The sequence below is a fragment of the Delphinapterus leucas genome, chromosome 11 (assembly GCF_059928025.1).
Source record: "Delphinapterus leucas isolate spDelLeu-1000000601 "Yukka" chromosome 11, BTC_Dleu_Yukka2, whole genome shotgun sequence".
Lineage (NCBI taxonomy): Eukaryota > Metazoa > Chordata > Mammalia > Artiodactyla > Monodontidae > Delphinapterus > Delphinapterus leucas.
Genome location: NC_143139.1, coordinates 41,101,242 through 41,126,091, shown reverse-complemented (window position 1 = coordinate 41,126,091; position 24,850 = coordinate 41,101,242). Strand labels below are relative to the sequence as shown.

Genomic DNA, 24,850 nt, shown 5'->3' with positions numbered 1-24,850 from the left:
CCCGCCCCAAACCAAAACTATGTGGAATGACAGTAGATTTTTTAAATCTGGATTTCTATGCAGTGGCCGAGTCCTTAAACATTAGCAATTGGTCTCGTCAGCCTGGTTGTATCTCCAAAGTGGGCGTTCTTTTCATGCTGGCCTGTCCCCTCACCCAAACATAAATCGAAGTGGTCCCCAAAGAAAGGGCCCTCTAGCCTCTTCCATGGCTCTGCCTAGGGACTGCTCAGGGTCTGCACCCAGAGGTGTACAGGCCCCTCTTCAGGCCCGCTCAGCAGACCCCACGTATTCCCCCACCTTCATAACTCTCCCTTCCCAAGTTTGCCTCAGCCCCGAGGTTCGGGCTCAAAGAACACCACAGGCGTGAACAGTTACACAGACTTTATTTTTCACCCATTGAGCACAGGAAGGTCTGGGCAGGCAGAGGCGTCACCATCACCTCCCCTGGTTCACAGACACAGGCCGTGAGGCTTGGTGGTGAGGGACAGAGGTCCCACCCCTACCGCAGATCGCTATGGAATTATCACGGCAACGCATTTGTTCTCAGTCCTTCTTACACCAGGGAGTGTGGAGAGGGTACATTTCTTACACCAAAAATATATACTTCGGAATCTCTAAAACAAAAATATCTCTATCTCTACAGGAGACCTACTAGAAAGAACACAGAAAACGAGGGAAATATACCAGCACCTCAAGCCGTCCCCTTCCGTGGGAAGGTCGCTCTGCTCTCCGCCTGACACCATGTGCTTGGGAGGGCAGCCGTATCTAACCAATCAGACAGACAGAGATCAACGAGGGGGAGGCTTATCGTCTTGGAGGAGTGAATATGGGAGAGAGGCATGGGCAGGAGGATTTTGGCCTCTTTTGCAAAAGGAGTTAATTGCATATTCAGTTTGGTACTTCTGTTTCCAACGTTATTGCACGTGTGTAAAACCTGCATGTTGGAGTCAACTGCAAACCTGCTAAGAGAACCCAAGCTCTGCTGATTTCTGCTGGGCTCGGGAAAGGGCTGTGAGTAGGCTCACTCTCTCTCAGAAATATTAATGCCGTCAGCTAGAGGAAAACTTCTGTATTCTCCAGTGCTGAAAGTGGGTTAAAGAAAATGCTCTTCTTTTTCTTTCCAGAAGGATCAGAAACCATTCCATTCCCTTTGAGCACAGAATCTTCTAAAAGAATTATGCTTAATGGATGAATCATGCCACTTTCTGAATTTTCCTCTTGAAAAGATTCACGTGACACTCCTTTCCTCTTTCCAAGCTTCAAGCAATCATATAGTTACTTCACACCTCTTTTGGTGGTGAAAATCAGCCTCCTATCCGATAAAGAAATGTGAATTGAGTCAACTACCCATTCTCTATAATTAATGCAAGACCCCAAGGGCACCAAGAATCATAAAGAGTAGATTTGGGCTTCCCTGGTGGCGCAGTGGTTGAGAGTCCGCCTGCCGATGCAGGGGACACGGGTTCGTGCCCCAGTCCGGTAGGATTCCACATGCCGCGGAGCGGCTGGGCCCGTGAGCCATGGCCGCTGAGCCTGCACGTCCAGAGCCTGTGCTCCGCGACGGGAGAGGCCACAACAGTGAGAGGCCTGTGTACCGCAAAAAAAAAAAAAAAGAGGGGGGAGATTTGGCAGAAAAATCCCTTCTATTTGGTTTTGGAATGTCTTTCTCTATTTACACCGAAATATGGATGACCCTGAGGGCTTGAGAATCCTTAGTCCCTCACCCTAAATAAGGCAAATAACCGTAAGTCTCACCTTTTTGAGAAGCCCCAGAACCGTCCAGCCTCCTCCCCCTCTCACCAGCCCTAACTGGCCGTGGTGGTTAGGACCTCTGACCAAGAACTTCTTCCCTCCAAGGAAAACTTGAAACACTGAGGAAAAGGCAGAAAGGACGGGAAGGAGTATGTGAAAAAGCTGAGTCAGTACAAGGGGGAAGAGCTTAGACGCTGTCTCATCTGGCCAGTCAGGGCCGACAGGAAGGATTTCTACCTTAGGAGTCCTGGCAGCTACAACCAAAAGAAAGTCAAGAAGCCTGAGAACATCCGATGCATGTTGAATGTCCTGCCAGGATATGGCTTGGGAACCTGAGAAGTCTGAGGAAGGTGTAAGAAGGTGGCACTAACTCTCCAGCAAAAGAAGACACTTAGAGAAGCTGATTAAGTAGCAGAGAGAACATACTTAATAGCATGTCTGACGCCGGTTAAAATGAAAGCCACGGGCCCTGGGCTCAAGCCTTCTCCTACGCATCAGGAAAATGTGGAGACTCCAAACGTGGACATTGAAGTTGACAGAGAAGCTGCAGGGAGAATTACTGATTCCTCTGTTAAGAGAGAAGACTAGAGCACTGAGTAGGTAGAAAATAAAGTCGAACTGGGAATTGTGTTTTTTGAATGACCGGAAACCAGATTCCCCAAACCAGAGACCTCTGAAGGTCTGACCTCTTGTCAGCCTGATATGTCAACAAAACCTAAGACTCAGCATATGCCAGGTTTTTAATCAAACATTTATGACTAATTTAAAAGCCAGACACATCTCAAATAGAAACAGCAACTATTTATAACGTCTTTTGAAAATATACGGTTCCCCACCTCTCTACCCCAAAGGCAAATTTATACCAACAAGGAGAGGGGGACAGGAGCTGTGTGCAGTAAAGACCAGCTCTCTTGATAATCCCATTATCAGAAGTTTGAAATCATATACAGCTACAAAGAACTAGCTTGCATTTCCTGCAACCAGACGTGTTGAGCAATTTCACAGCATATTTCTGCTGGCCTTCACCTCCTATCTAAACCAACCCCTTCCGTAAGTCATGGGCTAGGACGTAACCCACCCACTTAGTGATGCCAGTTCTTCTGTTTAGAAGCAAGAGTCCACTCACCATCATTTTCTTAAATCTCCGGCCTCCCTCCCTTCCTCCTCTACACTGCTAGCCTATCAGGGCATTGCCCTGCCAACACTCAAACGACTCCTGAATTTACCCTTGTCAGAAAAGAGGTGGACTACTTCTCTGGCCCAAGCAAGCCTGGGCATGGGAATTACCTAACTACCTGCTTTCTACCCCTAAATCAGTTTCTCATTAATGTTGAGCTTAAACACCTTTTTCTAAGACTAATCTACCTGTATTTGCCCTCAGGCAATTCTATCAGAATAGAGAGGGGAAGCGCTAGAAGGGAGAATGACCATATTCTTTTGATGTCCCCACAGCTCAGGTGCACGAGGTTGTTTAGCAGCAGCAATGAAATCTCATGGATACACTCTCACTTGTTGGTAGACACACGTGCATACACACACAGGTACATACACGTGGCTCACGCTCCACCACCAGTCCCAGTCTCCTACCCTAAACACCCCACCCCACCCCACTTGACTCTGCAACCCACAGTCACCAGCCACTGAGCAGGAAAGCAGCCAGGACTGGGGCTGAAGGATGGGTGGGACTCGGGAAAGATAAGAGAGGAAGAGTAGGGAATGGTGCCTACCACCGAGATGTAGCACAAACGGGGCTGGCTGTTGTTTGAAAAAAAGCTAGTAGCCTAAAAAGACTGGCACAGCCTTCCAAAGTAGCTAACGTTCGGAAGGCGCGGTAAGCTGGGAGGGTCTGGCTCAGGAAGCGCACTACACAGAGTCAACAAAGACCGGCTCCCCACTCTCAGGCAGCCTGCCAGCACAGGGCATCACAAGACGTCAGTGTGTGAGTAGAGAGGTTTTTCTGAGCGACTCTGCCACGTAGTTCTGTTGCATGATGGACTCTTCCCTGCCGTATTCCTCATCGCCACGCTGAGGCCAAGGGAACAGGTGAAGCGGTCACCACCCTCCCTATACAGAAGTGGCAGGAAAAGATGGGCGGGGAAAGATGGGGGAAGAAAAGCGGGGGGGTGGGGTGGGGTGGGTGGATGTCCTCAGGGAACAGAGAAGATGAAAAAGGAGGCAAGCTCAAGGAAGCAGAGAGGGACAGGGAAAGTCAGCAAGAAAGCTTTTCCCAATGACAGGTTGCCTTATGATTTTTCTAAATTAGGTAGGTAGATGGGTACAATATTACATTTATCCTAAAGTGATAAAATGTGAAGCTTTGGCTCTCAAAGATTTTAATGCCCATATAGTTCAAAGAAGCATGCCTGTTCCTGTCTGCAGCATATGAAAGGATGCCGAGGCTGTCCCTGAAACAGCCTTGTGAGTAGAAATCAAACAAGCCAGGAACAATACCCACAATTCAAAGGGATGTCATTTTAATATTTGAAAGCAGCGTGATGTTCAGCCAATAGGCACTGGTATGGCCATACATACTGCTTGTTTACAGCAGGCATCCGTTCTGAGTGGTTGGTGCCCATCCTGTACCAGTTGTTAAATATTTTGAAAATCATCTGTGTATTAAAAGGACTGACTCTAAGAGAGAGGGAAATAGGAAAAAGGCAGGATTCCTTCAGTATCAAAGGTCCTTAGAGTAAGACTACATTAATATATTTATGAGTCTAAGGAATGCAAAATTCAATAGAGTTACGTAGCCAACTCTTCACCTATGAAAGGAGAGCACACCGACAGACGGTCCCACCGTACAAATATTTTCCAGGATGGAAACTGAACTGATCAGATCCCCTGGGTACCGACATGCTTGCTAGTCACATTCTGTGCACAAAGGAAGGGAAGGTCTATACACAATGGAGCCCAAACCCTCGATATCCACCGCAAAACACAAGAGGAGACAGAAACTATAAATATAGTTTTAAACGAAATACCAAAATTAATTTCACCACTTACAGTTCATTTCCCAATGTGGCTTTTTACATCTGAAAGTCAGAACATCTGTCAGCAAAAAAAATCCAGGATGATGAAGGTGGTTTGGTCCATTGAGTTGGTGATGGTTTGCTACTAAGGCAGCTAAGGAGACATTACGTAAGCACTTGGATCTCTCCAGGAATGGAATCAGAGTGTGTCCTCAAGAGACAGCAGCAGGATATGGATGTTTCCACAACATGGCCAATTAAAAACACCTTATCTCCCTTTCTACTCACAAACGACTACAGTCAAACCTTTCCCAGATATCTAGAAAGCAGACACTATGACAAATCTTCAGGCTAGGAAGTCCTTCCTGGTGTCTAAACTAATTCCTTCTGTAGCCACTGAAGCTTGCTCTCTTACCCTACCAGTGGAGTCAGGAGAAGCTGCCCATCCTCACTCACCATCACTGATTCTCCCCCAGGCCTCTTCCTGTCTGAGCTAAGCAACTTCAATGCCCCTCCTGGCCCTTTCATCATCCAAGGTTCTTGCTGAGTTATGCAGGCTGCTGCTAGCGAGCGATGAAGACGCACCAGGCCAGAGGCATCTTCTGGCTGTGGTGGTGAGCACTGCCAAGGCCCAGGGCGCTGACCCTCCTAGAAGCAGACCCTCCTGGTGGCCTCTGGGTCTCGCCAGCATCCCCCAGAGCAGGCAACCAAACCAAGGCCCGGGGCTGCCCAGGAGCCTGCGGTCACTATGGGACTGGAGAGGCTTCCTTTTCCTCTCTGCTCTCCTCCTACTTCCTCACCCTGTCCTTGAGCAAGAGGGACCTCACCGAGGAAATCCTCAGTGGCAGAATGGATCCATACGGCTCAGCAGGCCAGCAGAGGGTTTCAGAGGAAATGTCTGGCAAATGGGAAGCTGGGTCTTCGGTGGAGGCAGTTCTGAAGAGAAAGAGAAGGAAGAGGAGAAGTACCAACGGGGAGTGGTCTTCTGCTTCCACACTCATACCAGGCAATGCCCTCCGACGCACACCACCAATAACTGAATGCTCGCGTGGCTTCGACAGGACCAAGGACAGGGCCAGACTTGGGCTCGCTTCTTCTCTGAGACACTCGTCATCTTCTCTGTAACCAGAACTTCCCTGTGGCACCTCACGGCCCACATCCTCCATCCCAGCAAAGACTTTTAGTTGAAGAGACTGAATAAAAGTGTTACAATTAGACAAAAAGGGAACACATGATTCATTCCTGATTTTAACACAATACTTTGAAGATGTCACCACAATTTCGATCTGGCTGTATTTTAAGTTCATTTACAAGTAGACTAGTTCTCAACTAAAAATAACCATGTGCGTTATACATTTCGACAGCTGCCTGGATTTTCCTCTGAAGGAAACAAGATTCTATATTTCACTCACATTCAGTACAGATTTCTTTTAACCCATTTGATGAAATAGCCCATCACTACCACCCACTGGTGGCTGTGGCTTCCCAAAGCACATCAGTTTCTCCTCAGAGCAGCCTTATGAGTGAGACAGTTATTATTACCCCCATTTCACAACTGAATAAACCAAGTACCAGGAACAGCGGTCTGCCAGGTTACACATGGAATTAACAGCTAAGCCAAGTCTCCTAACCTACCCTACTGCTTTTTTTTTTTTTAACTAGAAAAGTTGCCTTTAATAAGACCTAAGATTTTACCTTCGGTTATCTGATGACTTAGTGTTTGGACCAAATTATTCACGTGATTCGAGTACACAGCCTACTTCAATGTAGGCAAAAATGCCTCAAGTCTTTCCATTTTTTTCATTAACCAGATTAAAAATTGATCTATGCTACTGACAAACAATACTCAGAATTTAGTTTCCAAAATAAGAAAACAGTTTAATATTTCAAAATCTTTCCTTGACAATAATTCTCATTATGGAATAAGTTAAATAGGTTAAAGTCTGTATCAATACTATCAACACTACCCAAATATTTTAAGGATTTTCCAGTTTGTGTGGTTGCAATGACCAAAGAGATGCTCTACAGATTTTGAAATGGGAACTAGAAAGAGGATTAAGGGAACAAAACAGATAAAGCAAATTTACATTCCAAAATAATTCCATCCTGACTTTGGGCCTGGGTAAGTGGGCAGCTCAAACCAGCATATCTGCTCAAATAGTTAGAAGACATTTTTCCTTTTCTTAGGTTTATAGCTATTCTGTGGGGTTAGCAACAATGCTAGATGTGCTATTCATGGATAAATTCAACTTTACAACTAAAACATATTTTACTTTCAACATCATTGCTAGTTTTAGAAGTCAGAAATAAAAATCGGCAATTATACCTCTTTTCCTTTGTGTTTCCAGAATTCATACTGAGAGCTTTCCAGACTGTGGTTTTAGGCATTTCATCAGATATATTAATCTCAGAGGGGTCACATCTGAAATCAATGCTTAGGACAGTCAATGTCAGACATACAAATAAGGTCTACACCTCAGTCTCTGTATAATACCCACTACCCACCAGAAGGGAAAAGATGAGGCGTGAGGGAGCTTGTCTCACAGCTCTCGGGAGCATTGGGAACCAGATGGTCGGAATGTCGAGAAGCAAGGTGGCCTGTGAGTCAGAGCTGAGGGCTGGGCCGGGGTGCCGGCTAGCGGCCAGCCCTGCCCCCACAGTTCTGCTCTCCTTTGAAGGGCCCCTCTGGGGATGCTGGTGACAGTGCTAAGAGGCCAGAAGTGGCAGCACCAGGAGCTACCACTTAGTGAGCGCTTGCTGTGGGCCAGGCACGGTGCTAAGCACTCCGTTCATTTTCTCATTTACATGGCCAGATCTTTTCCATTTGTAGTTTACAAAGGACTGTTACAATATATTATCTTAACTCTCACAGTATCAGAGATTATTAACATCCTCATTTTTAATGTGTAGAAACCAAAGCTCATAGGGTTAAGAGGCTGTCCAAGGTCAGACGTCAGTAAGTGGAGAATCAAGACCTTGAATCCAGTCCTTGGTCTCCTAGACCCACACCCCCGCCCCCACTGCCCCCACCAGTACTCTAAACTTTTCCACATGCCAGACTCTCCTTCTAAAAGGCCAAGAGGGGAGGCAGCATCTGCTAGAGAAGGAACATGATTCCTGCTTTGCCGCAGAGAATGCAAAGCCTATGGCTCCTTCCCTGACAACTTATAGAAAGTTGCTTAAAGATCAAAAATTCCATTTCTTTGGGGTAAGGTAAAAAAAATTGAACTCATAGCAACGGAGAGGAGAATGGTGGCTACCAGAGGCTGGGGGGGTGGGAGAAAAGGGGAGATATTGATCAAAGGGTACAAACTTTCAGTTATGAGGAAGTTCTGCAGACAATGTAAGGCATGGTGACTATAGTTAATAATAATGTATTGTACACTTGAAATTTGCTAAGAAAGTAGATCTCAAGTGTTCTTACTACACAAAAAAAAGAATGGTAAGTATAGTAAGTGATGGATATGTTGTTAGTTTAATTGCAGTAATCATTTTACATATATATATATATATAATGTTGCACACCTTAAATATATACTATTTTTAGTTGTCATAAATAAATAAATAACCAAAGACTTTCCTCATCTCCCCCTCAGTATAAAGCACCATCAATTCAATAACTCAGCAGTAAATTATCTAGCATCTAGATAACCCAGATCCCCTCTCTCTTCCTTTTCTGTACCCTCTCCACCTCTGAGCTTCTTCCAGCTTCTGTGTTCCTCTTCCAAAGCGGAAACAAAACACCAGGAATGAAACTGCAAATGGACCAGTTTAGCTTCCTGTGATTTGTGGTGAGCAACAGGTTTAATACACCAAAGGGCTAAGATCGCTGGCAGAAGTAAGGAATTTGGGGAATCCCAGTTAGGTTCCCCCTTGGCTCCTAGGACTGTAGCCGCCATGAGCCAAGCTGGAAGGGGCTGTCTCTGCCCAGCCCCCAACGGCTTGCCTAAGCATGGGAATTTCATGCCCACCAGGCTGAGAAGCAAAGACTACATCCTGTTCACCTTTGGAAGGTGGCAGAGAGAGGCAGAAGGACCACTGGTTTGGGGAGCACATGGGCTCCCGTAGCTCTGTCCTCCTGTGATTCCCAGCACCTGGCATAGTGCCCAATGCATGGCAGGCCCTCAGAAAACCGGGAAAGGAAAGGTGTTTTCACAGGCTGGAACCGGGAGGCTGAAAGTTTAGCTGTTTATACCAGCAGCTGCATTTGTGACACAGCCCCCATCACAGAGCCAGAACATTTACACAACCACCAAAACAGTCAGCTCCTTGGGGCTGGGGGAGTTTTACCTGAAACTGTTGTTCTTTCCAGGACTACTTAGTAACTTCCTGCTCTCTAAGGGGAACTTGTCTCCCCCCATTTCTAACATTTTCTCAGCCTCCTGCAAGAAAAGGAGACATTACTTTATCTTGGATCAAATGAAACTAATAGTCTACACCAGCCCATTTTTCAATCACCATAATTTCTACCTGATTTTCTCTCCATTTATTATAAGTAAGTATAATTATGTTCTTTCATAGATCTGACTCACCACAAAAAGAGAGACAACCCAGTATCTGTACCTATGGAATAGTATTTAAAAAAAAAAAAAAAAAGAACCTGAATCTGAGTAAACCTTTAGATAAAACCACCAATTTACTGGAAACATAGGAGACAGAGAACATGTTAAATGATACCAAAAGTTATATTTAGTAAAATCTAAATGGCAGGAAACCCTGTACGTCAAAGACAAAAAAGACAGGAGGGGGGGCTTCCCTGGTGGCGCAGTGGTTGAGAGTCCGCCTGCCGATGCAGAGGACACGGGTTCGTGCCCCGGTCCGGGAAGATCCTACATGCCGCGGAGCGGCTGGGCCCGTGAGCCATGGCCGCTGAGCCTGCGCGTCCGGAGCCCGTGCTCCGCAGCAGGAGAGGCCACAACAGTGAGAGGCCCGCGTACCGCAAAAAAAAAAAAAAAAGACAGGAGAGGAACCCCAAAAGAAAATTTTAAAATATATCAACCAATTGCAATATATGAACCTTACTGGATCCTGATTCAAACGGACGCTTAAAAATAATAATAAGGCAATTAGGGAACTACGAATACTGACTGTTCTTTCTACCTTTGTATATATTTAAAATGTTCCACAATAAAATACACACACACACACACACACACGCACACACAATGGAATACTATTCAGCCATTAAAAAAGAAGAAAATCCTGCCATTTACAACAACATGAATGAAATTTGAGGGCATTATGCTAAGTGAAATAAGTCAGAGAGAGAAAGACAAATACTGTATAATCTCACTTTCATGTGGAAACTAAAACAACTGAGGTCATAGAAACAGAGAGCAGAAACGCCTGGTGGTTGCCAGGCATAGGGGGCAGGGATGGGTGAAGGTGGTCAATGAGCTGAATAAGTTCTGGGGATATAATATCCAGCATGGTATCTATAGTTAACAATACTCTATTATATATTTGAAAATTGCTGAGATTACATTTTAAAATTTCTCACCACACACACACACACACACACACACACACACACACAAATGCGAGTATGTGAGGTGATACATGTGTTAAGTAACCCTATTGTGGTAATCACTTCACAGTATATTCATATATCAAATCATTGCATTGTACACCTTAAACTTACACTATATTATATATCAGTTATATCTCAATAATGCTTGAAAAAAAAATACAAGATTTTTAAAACTCAAGATTTTAGGAAAAAAATTCCTTTAAAATGAAGTTCAGGCTTCCCTGGTGGTGCAGTGGTTGAGAGTCTGCCTGCCGATGCAGGGGACACGGGTTCGTGCCCTGGTCCGGGAAGATCCCACATGCCGCGGAGCGGCTGGGCCCGTGAGCCATGGCCCCCGAGCCTGCACATCCGGAGCTTGTGCTCCGCAACGGGAGAGGCCACAACAGTGAGAGGCCCATGTACTGCAAAAAAAAAAAAAAGAAAACAAAAAAAGAATTTCAAAGGACACTATTTCAGGCACTAACTGTATTTGGAAATACTTTCAGGCTCATTCTTGGCCTGGTATTTTCATTTTGCTACACATCCATTCTTTGCACGTATAGGCCATTGATTGAAGGTCCATTGTGTGGATGGCAGATGCCAAGTGCTGAGGGAAATGAAGAAGGACAGAAAGTCCTATGCAAGTTATCTTTGCGAACCACAACAACATCTGCAGTTAGGTACGTGACAAATACTCTTGGAAAACAGTAGGTTTTTTATACTTGTCAACTTAGACCTTTGGGAGAACATGAACCATTTGATCTGATAATAAGAGCAGATTCCATGTTCATACTCTAAGTGTGAACCTGATGAGTAGACTGTAGATAAACAGAGGGAAAACAACCGGTTATCAAATCTGACGATGAAGGACAGACATCGGCTAAGAATATCTTTGGAGTAATCTTCCCCACTCCTAAATATAACCCTTGGGATTCGAGACATGCTGACTTTTCATGTGGCCCTTCCTATGTTCTGTAATTTGAAGCTGCCCCAAAGTCTGCAGTTGGTGCAAGAACTATGACCTCTTCCTCCTTGGCCTTCTTTTTGGCATCATCCAACTTCTTCTTTTTGCTTTCCGGCATGAGATCATCTAACCAGCTCAGCTCCCGCTTAGAGAAACAGAGATCCATGACTTTCCTGACAAAGACCAGGGCCAAAACCTGAAGAAAAATAAAGAAAGTGAATTAGGGGGGCTCATTTCCTCCCTGGAGTTTAAAAGCAAAGTCTTATTTTCACAGCAGACTAGAACATGTCAAGCAAAATCAAACTCATAATAATCATAATATTTGCCTTTATTGAGGCTCTCTGAACCAGATACTAAGTTAAGTGTTTTCTATACAATAGTTTATTTAACTCTCATCATAACAACCCTACAACTTACAGATGCCCTAACTGAACTAATTTAATTCCTTTATTGAAAAGAGGAACCCTTCATCGGCAGATGGCCTTAAGAGCTGCCTTCCCCCGGCTTGAGGCCAGCAGGAAGGGCTACCAGGCAGCCTGGGGGGTCACCAGGGGGTGAGAGGGCCTTGAAGGACCGTCTGGATTTCCTCTGATCCTCTGCCTATACATTTACTCACAAAATCCTTGCTTTATGCCTGCGTCATGGATCTTGAGTGATTTTTGTCTCTGCCCTCTGGCCTGGCTTGACACTCATTTTATAAATGAGGAAACTGAGGCCCAGGGAGAGAAAGCGACTCACCTAAAATCTGACAGCTAATTTCCTCAATGGAAACGACCAGGGATCTCAACTGCTGCTCCACTTTCTCCCCATGAGGGCCATTTCAGCCAAAGGAGAACCAATAATAACCCAGAATGACCTGCCTGGACTGACTGGTATTCACCAGCTAAATTTGGTGACTGGACCAGGCATGGGGCAAATCAGGCTAATTAAATTCATTTCTCCCTAATTTCAATGACTATTTTCCCAATAAAGCCAAAATTCATAGTATCCCTTCCAGGAGTTGCCAGGAATTTGCTATTTCTTTAACCAAACCCTCAAGCCCTGAACATAACACCCAAATGCAGAACCCTACGTGTATTCTGACAAAATTGAGACACCCATCAGGAGGGTATATATCTAGGAGATTAGGGGAAAAGGACCCCGAAGATTCCTCACCCTTGAATATTCTCCCAGTAAGACAGAGTTCAAAAGTAACTATATGAGTACCAGACATTACCCTCATTGGCTTTTCCCTTCTGAGGCCCACCCTTTGGGTAACTTTCAAAGAGTCCACTGAAATCTCAGCATCCTCATGACACAGAGTGAGCCAGAGACAGGAAGGCATCAAGAGGACAAGATGGAACAGTGAGGTGGTCAGGTGGCAAGAATTTCATCATCACCCTAGTTTTAGAAAACAGGTTGTCACCTATTGCTGAACCACACAGTTCAGCTTTCCTGGTCTCCTTTCCAAAGCACTTGCTTCAGTTAGAAAAGAGGCAAGGATGTCCCAGTCACTTATCAGTGCTAGACCAACCTCTTCCTCTTTCCCAGTGGCTTGAAATGGTGCATTTCCACCACTATAGACACTTCTGATTGCAGTAAATTCTAAATAGGAACCATATTGCTTTGAGGTAATATGCAAGTTACTGCAAACATGAAGAGTCCTCTCCATGTCAGATATATGAGAGAAAGAGAGAGAGAGAGAAAGAAATTCAGACAGACAGACAGGCAGACTAGTAGCCTTAAAAGTAAACATGGTAAACTACTACACACATGCATCCACACCTCAAGGTCCTCAAAATAATGCTGCTCCTGCAAAGACCAACCAAAAAACAAAAACTCACCATCAATAAAGGATTAATATCCAGAATATATAGAGAACTCCTAAAACTCAACGACAAAAAAACATATCACCTTATTTTAAAATGGGCAAAGGACCTGAATAGACATTTCTCCAAAGATGATATACAAACACATGAAAAGATGCTCAACTAATTATTGGGGAAATCAAAACCACAATGAGATACCAACTCACACCAATTAGGATGGCTGTTATCCAAAAAAACCCACCATGCCACAACATGGATGAACCTTGAAGACGTTATGCTAAGCGAAACAAGACAGTCACAAAAGGAAAAATACTGCGATTCCACTCACATGAGGTAACTAGAGGAGTCAAATTCACAGAGACAGAAACTAGAATAGTGGTTTCCAGGGACTGAGGGGAGGGAGAAATGGGGAGTTATTGTTTCATCGGTACAGAGTTTCAGTTCTGCAAGATGAAAGACCTTCTGGAGGTGGATGGCGGTGATGGCTGCACAAACATTGTGAATGTACTTAATGCCACTGAACTGTACACTTAAATATAGTGAAGATGGTAAGTTTTACGTTATGTATATTTTATCACTATTTTTTAAAATAAAGAATAATACCTTTTAAACTCACCATCATTGGAAAGACAATGGCAGCTGGAGATGCCTTGATGACCCAAAGCAGGATGAGGCAGGTCAGCTGGATGAGGGTGAAGAGGTGCACTTTGCGCAGCGGCACGTGCCGAAGGTAGATGAAGTCTGGCTGGTGCTTTGCAGGCATCCCAAAGAGCTTCAGACGATCAAAGAACTGAAAGGAGGGAACTGGCATTTATTTTCAGGTGGTTTCTCTGGGCCTCGTTAATCCCATTCATATCTCTTATATCACCTGCTCCGAAAGGTGGGTAATACCGTTTCTACCTGACAGAAGGGGAAACTGAGTCTCAAAGAGAACAGGTAATTTGACCAAGGTTGGTAAGTGACAGAGTCAAAATCTGAACCTATCTCTTCTAATTCTGGGTTCAGCTTTCTCTCTCCTCTCCCACACTCTAGCTCCTGAGAGAGATCTTTCTCAGGGAGTGTTGAAAACAAAATAAGCAGTGGTATCTTTCTGCTTAAAAGACCAAATCTTTTACTTGTTCTTTGAGGAGTTTGGAGCTTTTTACTGATTATTTAAAGTAAAAAGATAGGGACTTCCCTGGTGGCACAGTGGTTAAGACTCTGCACTCCCAATGCAGGGGACCCAGGTTTGATCCCTGGCCAGGGAACTATATCTCACATGCATGCCGCAACTAAAAAGTTTGTGTGCCACAACTGAGGAGCCCACGTGCCTCAACTAAGGAGCCGGTAAGCTACAACTAAGGAGCCCACCTGCCACAACTAAGACTTGGTGCAACCAAATAAATAAATAAATAAAATGTTCAAAAAATATGTATATATTTTAAAAAGTAAAAAGATAAAATGAAATCTCATGGGGCTTCCCTGGTGGCGCAGTGGTTAGGAATCCACCTGCCAATGCAGGGGACACAGGGTCGAGACCTGATAGGGGAAGATCCCACATGCCGCGGAGCAACTAACCCCATGCACCACAACTACTGAGCCTATGCTCTAGAGCCCACAAGCTGCAACTACTGAAGCCCACCCGCCTAGAACCTGTGCTCCGCAACAAGAGAAGCCACCACAATGAGAAGCCCGCACACCACAAAGAAGAGTAGCTCCTACTCGCTGCAACTAGAGAAAGCCCGCACACAGCAACAAAGACACAACTCACCCAAATAAATAAATAAATAAATTTCTTTTTTTAAAAATGAAATCTCATAACATTCTGGATATAGAAAATATGACCATCTTATATTATAAAAAGGAAAACAGAGACCCAGAGAGATTAAATAACCTGCCCAGGAGTTGGAGGAATCAGGCTCCCTGACTTCAGACTATACTACAAAGCTACAATGAACAAAACAGTACTGTACTGGCACAAAAAACAGAAATATAGATCAGACAGAACAGGATAGAAAGTCCAGAGATAAACCCACGCACCTGTGGCCACCTAATCCGTGACAAAGGAGGCAAGAGTATATAATAGAGAAAAGACAGTCTCTTCATAAGTGGTGCTGGGAAAACTGGACAGCTACATATAAAAGAATGAAATTAGAACACTCCCTGACACCATACACAAAAATAAACTCAAAATGAATTAAAGACCTAAATGTAAGGCCAGATACTATAAAGCTCTTAGAGGAAAATATAGGCAGAACACTCTTTGACATAAATCACAGCAAGATCTTTTTCAATCCACCACCTAGAGTAACGAAAATAAAAACAAAAATAAATAAATGGGACCTAATTAAAAGCTTTTGCACAGCAAAGGAAACTATAAGCAAAACGAAAAGATAACCCTCAAAATGAGAGAAAATATTTGCAAATGAAGCGACTGACAAGGGATTAATCTCCAAAATATACAAATAGCTCATGCAGCTCAATATCAAAAAAACAAACAACCCAATCAAAAAATGGGCAGAAGACCTAAATAGAGATTTCACCAAAGAAGACATACAGATGGCCAAGAGGCACATGAAAAAATGCTCAACATCACAAATTATTAGAGAAATGCAAATCAAACCTACAATGAGGTATCACTTCACACCGGTCAGAATGGCCATCATCAAAAAATCTACAAACAATAGGGCTTCCCTGGTGGCACGGTGGTTGAGTCCGCCTGCCGATGCGGGGGACACGGGTTCGAGCCCTTGTCCGGGAGGATCCCACATGCCGCGGCGCGGCTGGGCCCGTGAGCCATGGCCGCTGGGCCTGCGCGTCCGGAGCCTGTGCTCCGCAACGGGAGAGGCCACAACAGTGAGAGGCCCATGTACTGCAAAAAAAAAAAAAAAATCTACAAACAATTAATGCTGGAGAGGGTGCGGAGAAAAGGGAACCCTGCTGCACTGTTGGTGGGAATGTAAATTGGTACAGCCAGTATGGAGAACAGTATGGAGGTTCCTTAAAAAACTAAAAACAGGGCTTCCCTGGTGGCGCAGTGGTTGAGAGTCCGCCTGCCGATGCAGGGGACACGGGTTCATGCCCCAGTCCGGGAAGATCCCACATGCCACAGAGCGGCTAGGCCCGTGAGCCACAGCCGCTGGGCCTGCGTGTCCGGAGCCTGCATGTCCGGAGCCTACGCTCTGCAACGGGAAAGGCCACAACAGTGAGAGGCCCGCATACCACAAAAAAAAAAAAAACTAAAAATAGAGCTACCATGTGACCGAGCAATCCCACTCCTAGGCATATATCTGGAGAAAACCATAATTCAAAAGGATGCATGCACCCCGATGTTCATTGCAGCACTATTTACAACAGCCAGGACATGGAAGCAACCTAAATGTCCATTGACAGAGGAATGGATAAAGAAGATGTGGTATATATATACAATGGAATATTACTCAGCCATAAAAAGGAACAAAATAGTGCCATTGGCAGAGATGTGGATGGACCTAGAGACTGTCACACAGCGTGAAGTAAGTCAGAAAGAGAAAAACAAGTATCGTATAATATCGCTTATATATGGAATCTAGAAAAATGGTATACATTAACTTATTTCCAAAGCAGAAATAGAGTCACAGATGTAGAGAACAAACTTATGGTTACCAGGGGTGGCGGGGTAGGATGAAATGGGAGATTGGGATTGACATATATGCACTACTACGTATAAAATAGATAACTAATGAGAACCTACTGTAGAGCACAGGGAACTCTACTCAGTGATCTGGGATGACCTAAATGGGAAGGAAATCTAAAAGAGAGTGGACATATGTATACATATAGCTGATTCACTTTGCTGTACAGCAGAAACTAACACAACATTGTAAAGCAACTCTACTCCAATAAAAATTAATTTTAAATAAAGAAATAACCTGCCCAAAGTCACATTAGAACTCAGTGCATAACAGTGACCACTAGACATTGTAAAATAACCAAGAGGAACGAGCCACCAGTATAAGAAGTGGCTAAATTATCAAATTATCTGGGTACCCAAGTTACCTCCTGATTCTCTCTGTTCAAAGGACTCAGAGGAATGAGTTGATAGATGGGAAAAGGCAGAGTGTGGCAGGAAGTAATACCTGCTTACCTGGAGCAGCTCCCACGACTCCCCAATCTCTTCACCAATGCACCCCCAGTTAAACCCGCCCCCCCGCCTCACACTTTAGCCTGGCACTAAACCTAGTGTTGTCCATGTGTGGAAGCCAGTTTAATTCTTGACCAACCTTTCAGATCTAAGTTTAACAGCATCTGACAAAATGTGTTTAATACGTGCCTGATGATTGTCTGTTGAATAACTGACGAATGACTGGAACCATGACATTGAATCAGGCCACCCTGAAAATCTCTGTGCACTCATGCCAACATGACCCTATTTTGCCCAATGCCCAAAGAAATGTCTAAAATAGCTGAAGCAGCAAGACTAGGAAATGGTTTCTCAAGAACTGGTTTGTGCTCCCCTAGGGAGGCTGTCTTTCCCTGGTCAGGACAGGGGAGCTCACCAAGAGAAGACACTGCCTGGCTGAACCATGCAATACCTGAATTCCCTGTAGTGAAGACACTCCCATGTAGAGGAAAACTCCATAGAGTACCGGCATCGGGATAAACTGAAGACGAAAGGGCAGAAAGGCCAGAAATTAAATTTGGTATCATAGCACACTCAAGATTATATAAACTTCCAAATCTCCAAGAAGGAAGCCAAGTCACAAAATCACTGCATAGATGCTGCATTCGTTTCTGCTGCCTTTACGCGATTTAGAAGTAGAAGCAAAAACAGACGCTGACAATGATAAAAAATCATTTTGTTCTGAAATGAAATGATTACACGTAAGTGTAATTTGGTCCTGGTTAAATCACAGGTCTCACATCTTCTTCTCCCCATCTGGCTCTTCCTCCTCCAGGGAAATGGGCGCGCGCGCGCACACACACACACACACACACATCTCTTTTACGGAACTGAAACGTTTTAAATCTTTTCTAATCGCAGAATCATCTCCTCAGGGATTTGGTGTATTTTAATATAGACTAATAACATTTGCTTTTCTACTAACCAGAGACTTGAGGGCAGGAGTAGGGAGGTTATCTTAACAGAGAAGGAATAATTTGGGGAGAAATATCAACATTACTCTACTGCACTTGACTGTACATACTTACCACATTATATCAATCTAGGTAATTTTCAGAGCAACTCTATGAGGTAGAGTAATGAGGCCTATGGAATCAAGGCAAGGAAAGTCTTTTTGCAAAGACTAAACTCGACTTGCTTTTATTCTGAGGCTAAAGAACATTCCCAAACATAATTCTTCTTTGAACCATAAAATCCCCATTGGATTTTACGTTGCTCCAGCTCTAGAGTGAGTAGACACCTCAATTTGGTGCTAACCTGGTTGGAAGAACTATTGAATGGTTTCCTAAAAGAATCCCCCTGAGACAGTTACAGGAAGGCCAGGCAGTGCCCACCACCAGGCCTTCATGGTTACATTCCCAGAGGAGCAGCGACCTTTGGGCTCCTCCAGATGGCACCTAGACCAGAGGCACCTAGGGCTAGGGACAGAGAGTAGAAGGGGGCAGGGCCATGAGGAGAGGTGGCAAGATTAAGTGGAAGGTAAGGGGACAGGAAGATGGTTCAGAATCCTTTCCCTCCTCTCCCACTTCTCACCCTTAAATAGCATTTGCAGTGCAGGCTGAGGTGGTTGACAATTCATCAAAAAGAGGGAGAAGGAGGCAAAGGAGATAAGTAAGTGCTCCGGAATGGTTGGGGCTTGCAGATAGAGCTTTCCTTTTTATTCTATTTTTCCCAGATGCAGGTCTTACACCCACAAAAAAAATTTTTTTCTCATTTTCAAGGTGGCTCCATCTGTCCAAAAATCCTCTTTTCACCCCACATGTCACACCAGCCACTGCCCATTTTTCTGTTCCACCTCACAGAAAAAAACCTCTTGAAAGAGTTGTCTGCCCACATGCCCTTTACTTCCTCACCACCTATTTACTCTCCGGCCCCTGTCATTTGGCTTCTGCTCTATTGTTCCAATGAATCTGCTCTTGTCAAGTCCCGTTAGGCCTCCATGTTGCCAAACCCAATGGCCTTGATTTAGTCTTCGTCTTTCCAGACAGCTTCTGACCAATCACTCCCCTTGCTTGGCTTCCCTGACATCACAGCCTGCTGGTGTCCCCCCTCCGCCGCCAGCAGCTCCTCTGAGCCTCTGTTGCTATCTCCTCCTCTACCCAACTTCGAAATATCGGCTCTCCTTAGACTCTGCTCTTCTCTCTAGTCCTCCTCTTTTATATCTACCTTTCTCCCTCATCCACTCTTTTGGCTTTCAATACCACCGATGCGCTGTTGACTCCCACATTGATATTTTTAGCCCAGAAGCCTCCTCTAGCCTCTTCACTCAGATGCCTCCCAGACATCTCACTCAAATCTGACCGCGCCCACCCCTTATAAAATCACTTCCTCCTTCATAACAGTCTTCTCCCTCTTAAATGCCATCACTCCCCACACAGATGGTCAAGTCAGAAACCTAGCAGGCATTCTGATGCTTCCATTTTCCTCACCCCATTCCATATCCAGTCGGCCAGCAAGACCTTTGGATCTCCTCTGAGATACCTACGCATCCCTACTACCAACTTCCTCATCCAAGCCACCATCCTCTCTCACCTGTAATAGACTCACCAGTCTCTCTGCCTCTATTTTTCCTCAACCCTAAAAACTTATTCTCTAGATATCAGCCAGAGAGATCTTTTTAAAATACTAAATGGATCACGTCCCTCTCCTGTTAAAACCCTTCAAAGGTTACCTTTACCAGTGTCAGCGAGGCCCTGCGTGATCTGCCCCTGCCCATTCTTCAGTCTCATCTCAATGCTCTTGCCTTAACTCAACACCCTTGAGCCCTGGTATCTCCTAGAACACATATCACTATTTCCCACCTCAGGGCCTGTCTAGACTGCTTTTCTCCCTTCCCCCACGCCCTCTCCCACCATCCATGGCATGGCTGGCTCCATCTCATCTTAAATACCATCTCCTTAGAGAGGCCTTCTCTGACCGTAGTAACTAAAACATCTCCCCTTAATTCTCTATAGTACTACAGAGAGTACCATATGTTTCCTTTTATCACACATCATATTCTGTAATTACTGTGTTTGCTTTCTTAACTCACTTTCTTAACTACATCTTATCTGTCTTATACCACTAGAATAAATTCCTTCAGGGCAGGTATTTGTACGTGTATCTGTTTGCCGTAGTGCTGTATTCCCAGCACCTAACAGAATTCCTGGCACAAATCAGGCACTCAGTATTTACCTAATGAATGAATGGACGGTTACCTTTAATATAGCTGTCATGAAGACTGAGCAGCCCATCAGCACAAAGATCATAAGGCCTGTTACTCTCTGTTCTCGGATACCCAAGAATTTGGGCTGTTCTCCAGGGGCAGAGCACTCAGATTCCAGTTTGAGGCTGTTCACATGTGTGATGGACAGGACAGTTGCAGCCACAAACCAGGGCAGGCCCATGACGGAGCAGACACCCAGCATGACGGCCACCATCAGCAGGTCCAGGTGGTAGCCACATCCTTTCTGTGGGGAAACAGAGTCTCCGTCACCATCAGTGGGCTGGCTGTAGTGGGACATAGGACAGTGAGCTAAGAGTCTCAGGCCCAAAGCAGGAAGGAGTGTATGGATAAGAAGGAAGGGGTCCAGAGATTCCAGCAGAGTCTTCCAGCCCCTCCTGGTGTGGAGGGAACAGAGAAGAAAGAGAAACCTTCGCTGGTCTTACACATGCCAATATCCGATTTTTATTCAAGTGCCCCCAGATCTCACCCTGAGTCTCACATATTCAAAGATTCATCCTTTCTTGACAGAGTAAGCAGAGACCAAGCCACATCTTGACCATTCTAGAGGGTAGACCCTACAGGAGTCGGAGACAAACAGGTTCCCACAAACACTCCCCATTCCTTGCCAAATACGGATGCTGCCTACTCTAGGGAAGGAAGGAATAGAGATGAGGCATGAAGCCTCTCACTAATAAATGTACTGGCACCAACCCTACCTCCTAGAATCCTTGGGCTCAAGGTTCAGTCTGGAAACCTCGATAATGGACATCAATGAGAGAATACCTGTTTCTAGGAAACAGTGGCCCAAGCCCTGACCTGAACATCAGGAACCTAAGCCCGACCCAGACCATGTGGCTACGTGGGGACCACCAGGAATTCTGCCCATCAACCTCCCTCACAGGTTTGAGAGAAGAGTAATGGACTCCAAGCTTCCTTCACATCATACAATCATGCTCTACCCTAGTTTCATCTCCAAACCAATCTTTGTCATTAATGGAGGGATTGGAAACCCCTGGAAACCCCATATGAGCTCCTCCCATGACTGATTTTATCCAGGCTCTACAGTTCCTGACCTAAACAGGCTTACCCTAAATTTTAAAAAAATATAATAGGCTGCCGTTATGAGTCCTAGGTCAGAACTTCTTGTTACCTTGAGCTTGTGTTCCTTCCTGTTAATGATGACAGCTGTGATCTGCTGGTCCATGAATATCAAGATAGTGCAGAGAAGAGCTGGGATAATTGCAGCTATCACAGTCCACCAGGGATTGGGGCCAATGGGACTAATAATCCACCCTCGATCATCCCGTGTTGGCTAAAGGGAAAAAAACAAGATTTTTGTATTTTAAGTTAACTATAGTCATTAGGGCAAAACAGATCAAACTGAATCACAACAAGCACAATTCTTTTTATTCCTGAATGAGAATCCTTATTAAAAAAAAAAAAAAAAAAAAAAGAAGCATGAAACACAGGAAATCTATGGCCTTGTTCCAAATCCCCTTTTGAAAGACTCGGTCCCCCACTGTCAACTTCTTATGGAATATTCATTACTACTTCACTTCCTTCCCCTACTCTCCAAACCCCTGTGTACAGAAAAAGTGACTTTATCTCAACATTAGCCCAAGTAAAATATAATTAACAACAAAATCTGTTGTCAAAAAAGAACTTAATGACTTCCAAAGACAAATATAAATAACTTTGATTATCCTCCTCACTGCTCCCCTCCAGAAGCCGTATAATGTATGTCTACAGAACAAATAAAGGCAACATAGAGCCAGTTACATGGAATTTCAGGGGACTGGTCCAAGGACCTCCTCCCATCAGCAGTGACACAGGGGTCCAGGCACTAGAGACTTGAGAAAGGAGCCCAAGACTGCTGAACTTGGGGACTTGTGTGATCTAGGACTCTCTCTGATGTCCCTGTAAGACTACTGTTCATAAACCTTATTTGGGTGTTTGTAAAATTCCTAAACTCTCCTAGATCTCAAAAAAATGCTAAGGTACTCTGAGGAAGAAAAGTTCACTTTGTTTGGCGAGTAATGATGGAGGATAAAAGGCCAGGGGTACAAATTGGCCCAGAATTCACCAAAACTCAATGAACAAAGCAAAGACTACCACATCCAAAGTATTTGGTTCCATATTGGTTACGACTCTAGGATTCAAAGACTCTTCAATAACGTCACCAAGTCCCAAATTATGAATAGCTTAGGTTCCGAAGGTTTACAGAATCTGTGTTTCCTTAGTAACAATGTTCTAAGTGGTAGTTAAATTGTTAGGTCAACACAAAAACTTATTAAACCCTGACCGACATTACCCCATCAGTAATAGTACTAGCCTTCGGACTGGGTCTTGGTCACTGGCGGCCATGTGGTGTAATAGGGAAGAGAAGAAGGAAGAAAATTTCTTCTCTGCTTCCTGAAAGTGAGGCCTGCCAATGAGCAACACTTTCTTTGACATTCTCCCATCTCCCCTCTCGTCTCTCCTACCTCGCAGAGGCCTTCTTCCCAGATGTCCCAGAAATTCAGTGTCTTCTGACTGTCTTAAGCCTACCCATCAGGGAACATTTCCAGGAACTTCTTAATGCTCCCAGATTAGTTATTTTTACACAAAATCCATTCCTCCCGCAGGGTCAACCTCAGCCAGGTATTAGAGAAAAAGGTGACTGCACTCATTCACACAAAGGTGAGAATGCCATATTCTAGGACGTATATATTTTTAAAGAGGGTGTTTTTTAATCCATCAATTTCTAACTGGTGGCATTTCAGTGAATTCAACAAAATAAAATTTAAAATTTTCAAGCAATATGGAAAAAGGTATTTTTAACCAGGCCTACTTCAGAGAGAGCGAGAGAGAGAAAGGGAAGACAAGGCCAACTGTGCCGGGTGTTTACAAGATAAAGGCCTACGTTCCAGCTCCCTCCTCCTCCCCAGCCTCCCCCATTCTCTCCTCTCCTGGCTCCTCTCTGGTCCCTGAGGACGCCCAGGTTTTCTCTCCTCTCCACCCTGCGGGGACCTACGGAACTGAGCTCAGCTCTTCCATCTTCTCAGTTTACTCAGTTAGTGCCCCCAAATTGAAATAGATTTGGAGTCCCCATGTTTTGATCATTTGTTTTACTTTTTTGTATTTGTTTTTGGACAAACAGTATAGATTATAGAGAGATATACAAACAATGAATTAGGGTTGAAGAGATGTTACGATTACTCTGGTGGGGGCCCTAGACTGAGAATGAAGCTCCTGGGCCAGCTCACCACCTCATAGGGCAAGATTCTTGAGGGGCGGGACCAAGGCCTGCAAAGAGCCTTTTCATCCTTCCTGATACCCTTATACAGATGATGCTCAATGAAGTGCTGTTAACCAGACTTGTTCCAGAGACCCATATTTCCACAGTCTCTGGCGTATATTTATGTAAATACACATATTCCACTGTTTTAAATCGTCACATATTAAAAACAATAAGTAGCCTTAATGAAAATAAATAATAATTTTCACTCATTAAACAACGCTAGATGTTCTGACTTTTCTGACTGGAACTCAGCCAAGCCTGAGGAGTTTGCTTTTCTGAATGGTGAGGCATGAGAGCAACGTTCAGATTTAGAGGACTAGACGATTCATGATCAGGATGGGGAAAGGCCTCTGAAATAACTTGGGACCAGATTCTATGAAACTACGTAAGGGCATCAAGTACCCTGAGGTCTGTTTACCTTGAACACACTGGGAACTTGAAGCTTTGGTGATGGGATTCCAATCAAAAAATCAACAATCACCATTGTGAGGATAGTGAGGAAAACAGCAAAGTCACTCACCGTGGAGCGGACCTGGCACAAGAAAGGATTGGAGACGTGTTTCAGTAGGTTAAATACGATAGAAAAGACTCAGGTGTTGTAAAAGGCTTAAACATCCTCAGAAGAATGCTTTAATTTTATGGTTCAATTAATACAAGTATTTTTCAACAACAGGACACTGTTAACATGCCCAAATTCATCCCCGAAGTGTGGATAGGACGGGGGAGAATGAATCCTCTGACAAACTCTACCGGAACCCACTCCAAACTCTGAGGAGTTCTGTTTAGAGCATCTAGGCCAAGCATTTAGAGAACAGTTCTGAGAACCTGGGATAAGATTTCCTGGGACCAGCAAGGTCCAGCTGTGCCAGCCAAGAACCTCACAGCAGCACCACTCCTCTTCTCTCTCAGACCCAACATCGAGTCCATCGGCAAGTCCTGTTGGCTCTGCCTTCAGCTCATGCCCAGAATCTGAGCCCTTCTCACCACCCCCATGGCTTCCACCCAGATCAAAGGCACCAGCGACTCTTGTCTCTATAGCTGCAGCAGACTCCTAACCCTGCCTCTGTCCTTATTTAAAGCTGCTGGAGGGACTTCCCTGGTGGCGCAGTGGTTAAGAATCTGCCTGCCAATGCAGGGGACACGGGTTCGAGCCCTGGTCCAGGAAGATCCCACATGCCGCGGGGCAACTAAGCCCGTGCACCACAACTACTGAGCCTGCGCT

The 24,850-nt window shown here is 44.6% G+C and overlaps 1 protein-coding gene across 1 annotated transcript in view; it reads right to left on the bottom strand.

Annotated features, from left to right (window-relative positions):
• Nucleotides 1–366: 366 nt before the first annotated feature.
• Nucleotides 367–24,850, bottom strand: part of SLC4A8 (solute carrier family 4 member 8) — an 81,593-nt gene continuing 57,109 nt past the window's right edge. Inside the window, exons 17-25 of the mRNA XM_022572132.3 lie at nucleotides 24,047–24,160; nucleotides 21,499–21,660; nucleotides 20,341–20,592; nucleotides 17,556–17,624; nucleotides 13,619–13,792; nucleotides 11,253–11,390; nucleotides 9,012–9,103; nucleotides 7,048–7,143; nucleotides 367–5,914 (exon numbers count right to left, since the gene is read on the bottom strand). Coding sequence (XP_022427840.1) covers nucleotides 5,902–5,914; nucleotides 7,048–7,143; nucleotides 9,012–9,103; nucleotides 11,253–11,390; nucleotides 13,619–13,792; nucleotides 17,556–17,624; nucleotides 20,341–20,592; nucleotides 21,499–21,660; nucleotides 24,047–24,160 — 1,110 coding nt within the window. The 3' untranslated portion in view covers nucleotides 367–5,901. The remainder of the gene's footprint in view (nucleotides 5,915–7,047; nucleotides 7,144–9,011; nucleotides 9,104–11,252; nucleotides 11,391–13,618; nucleotides 13,793–17,555; nucleotides 17,625–20,340; nucleotides 20,593–21,498; nucleotides 21,661–24,046; nucleotides 24,161–24,850) is intronic.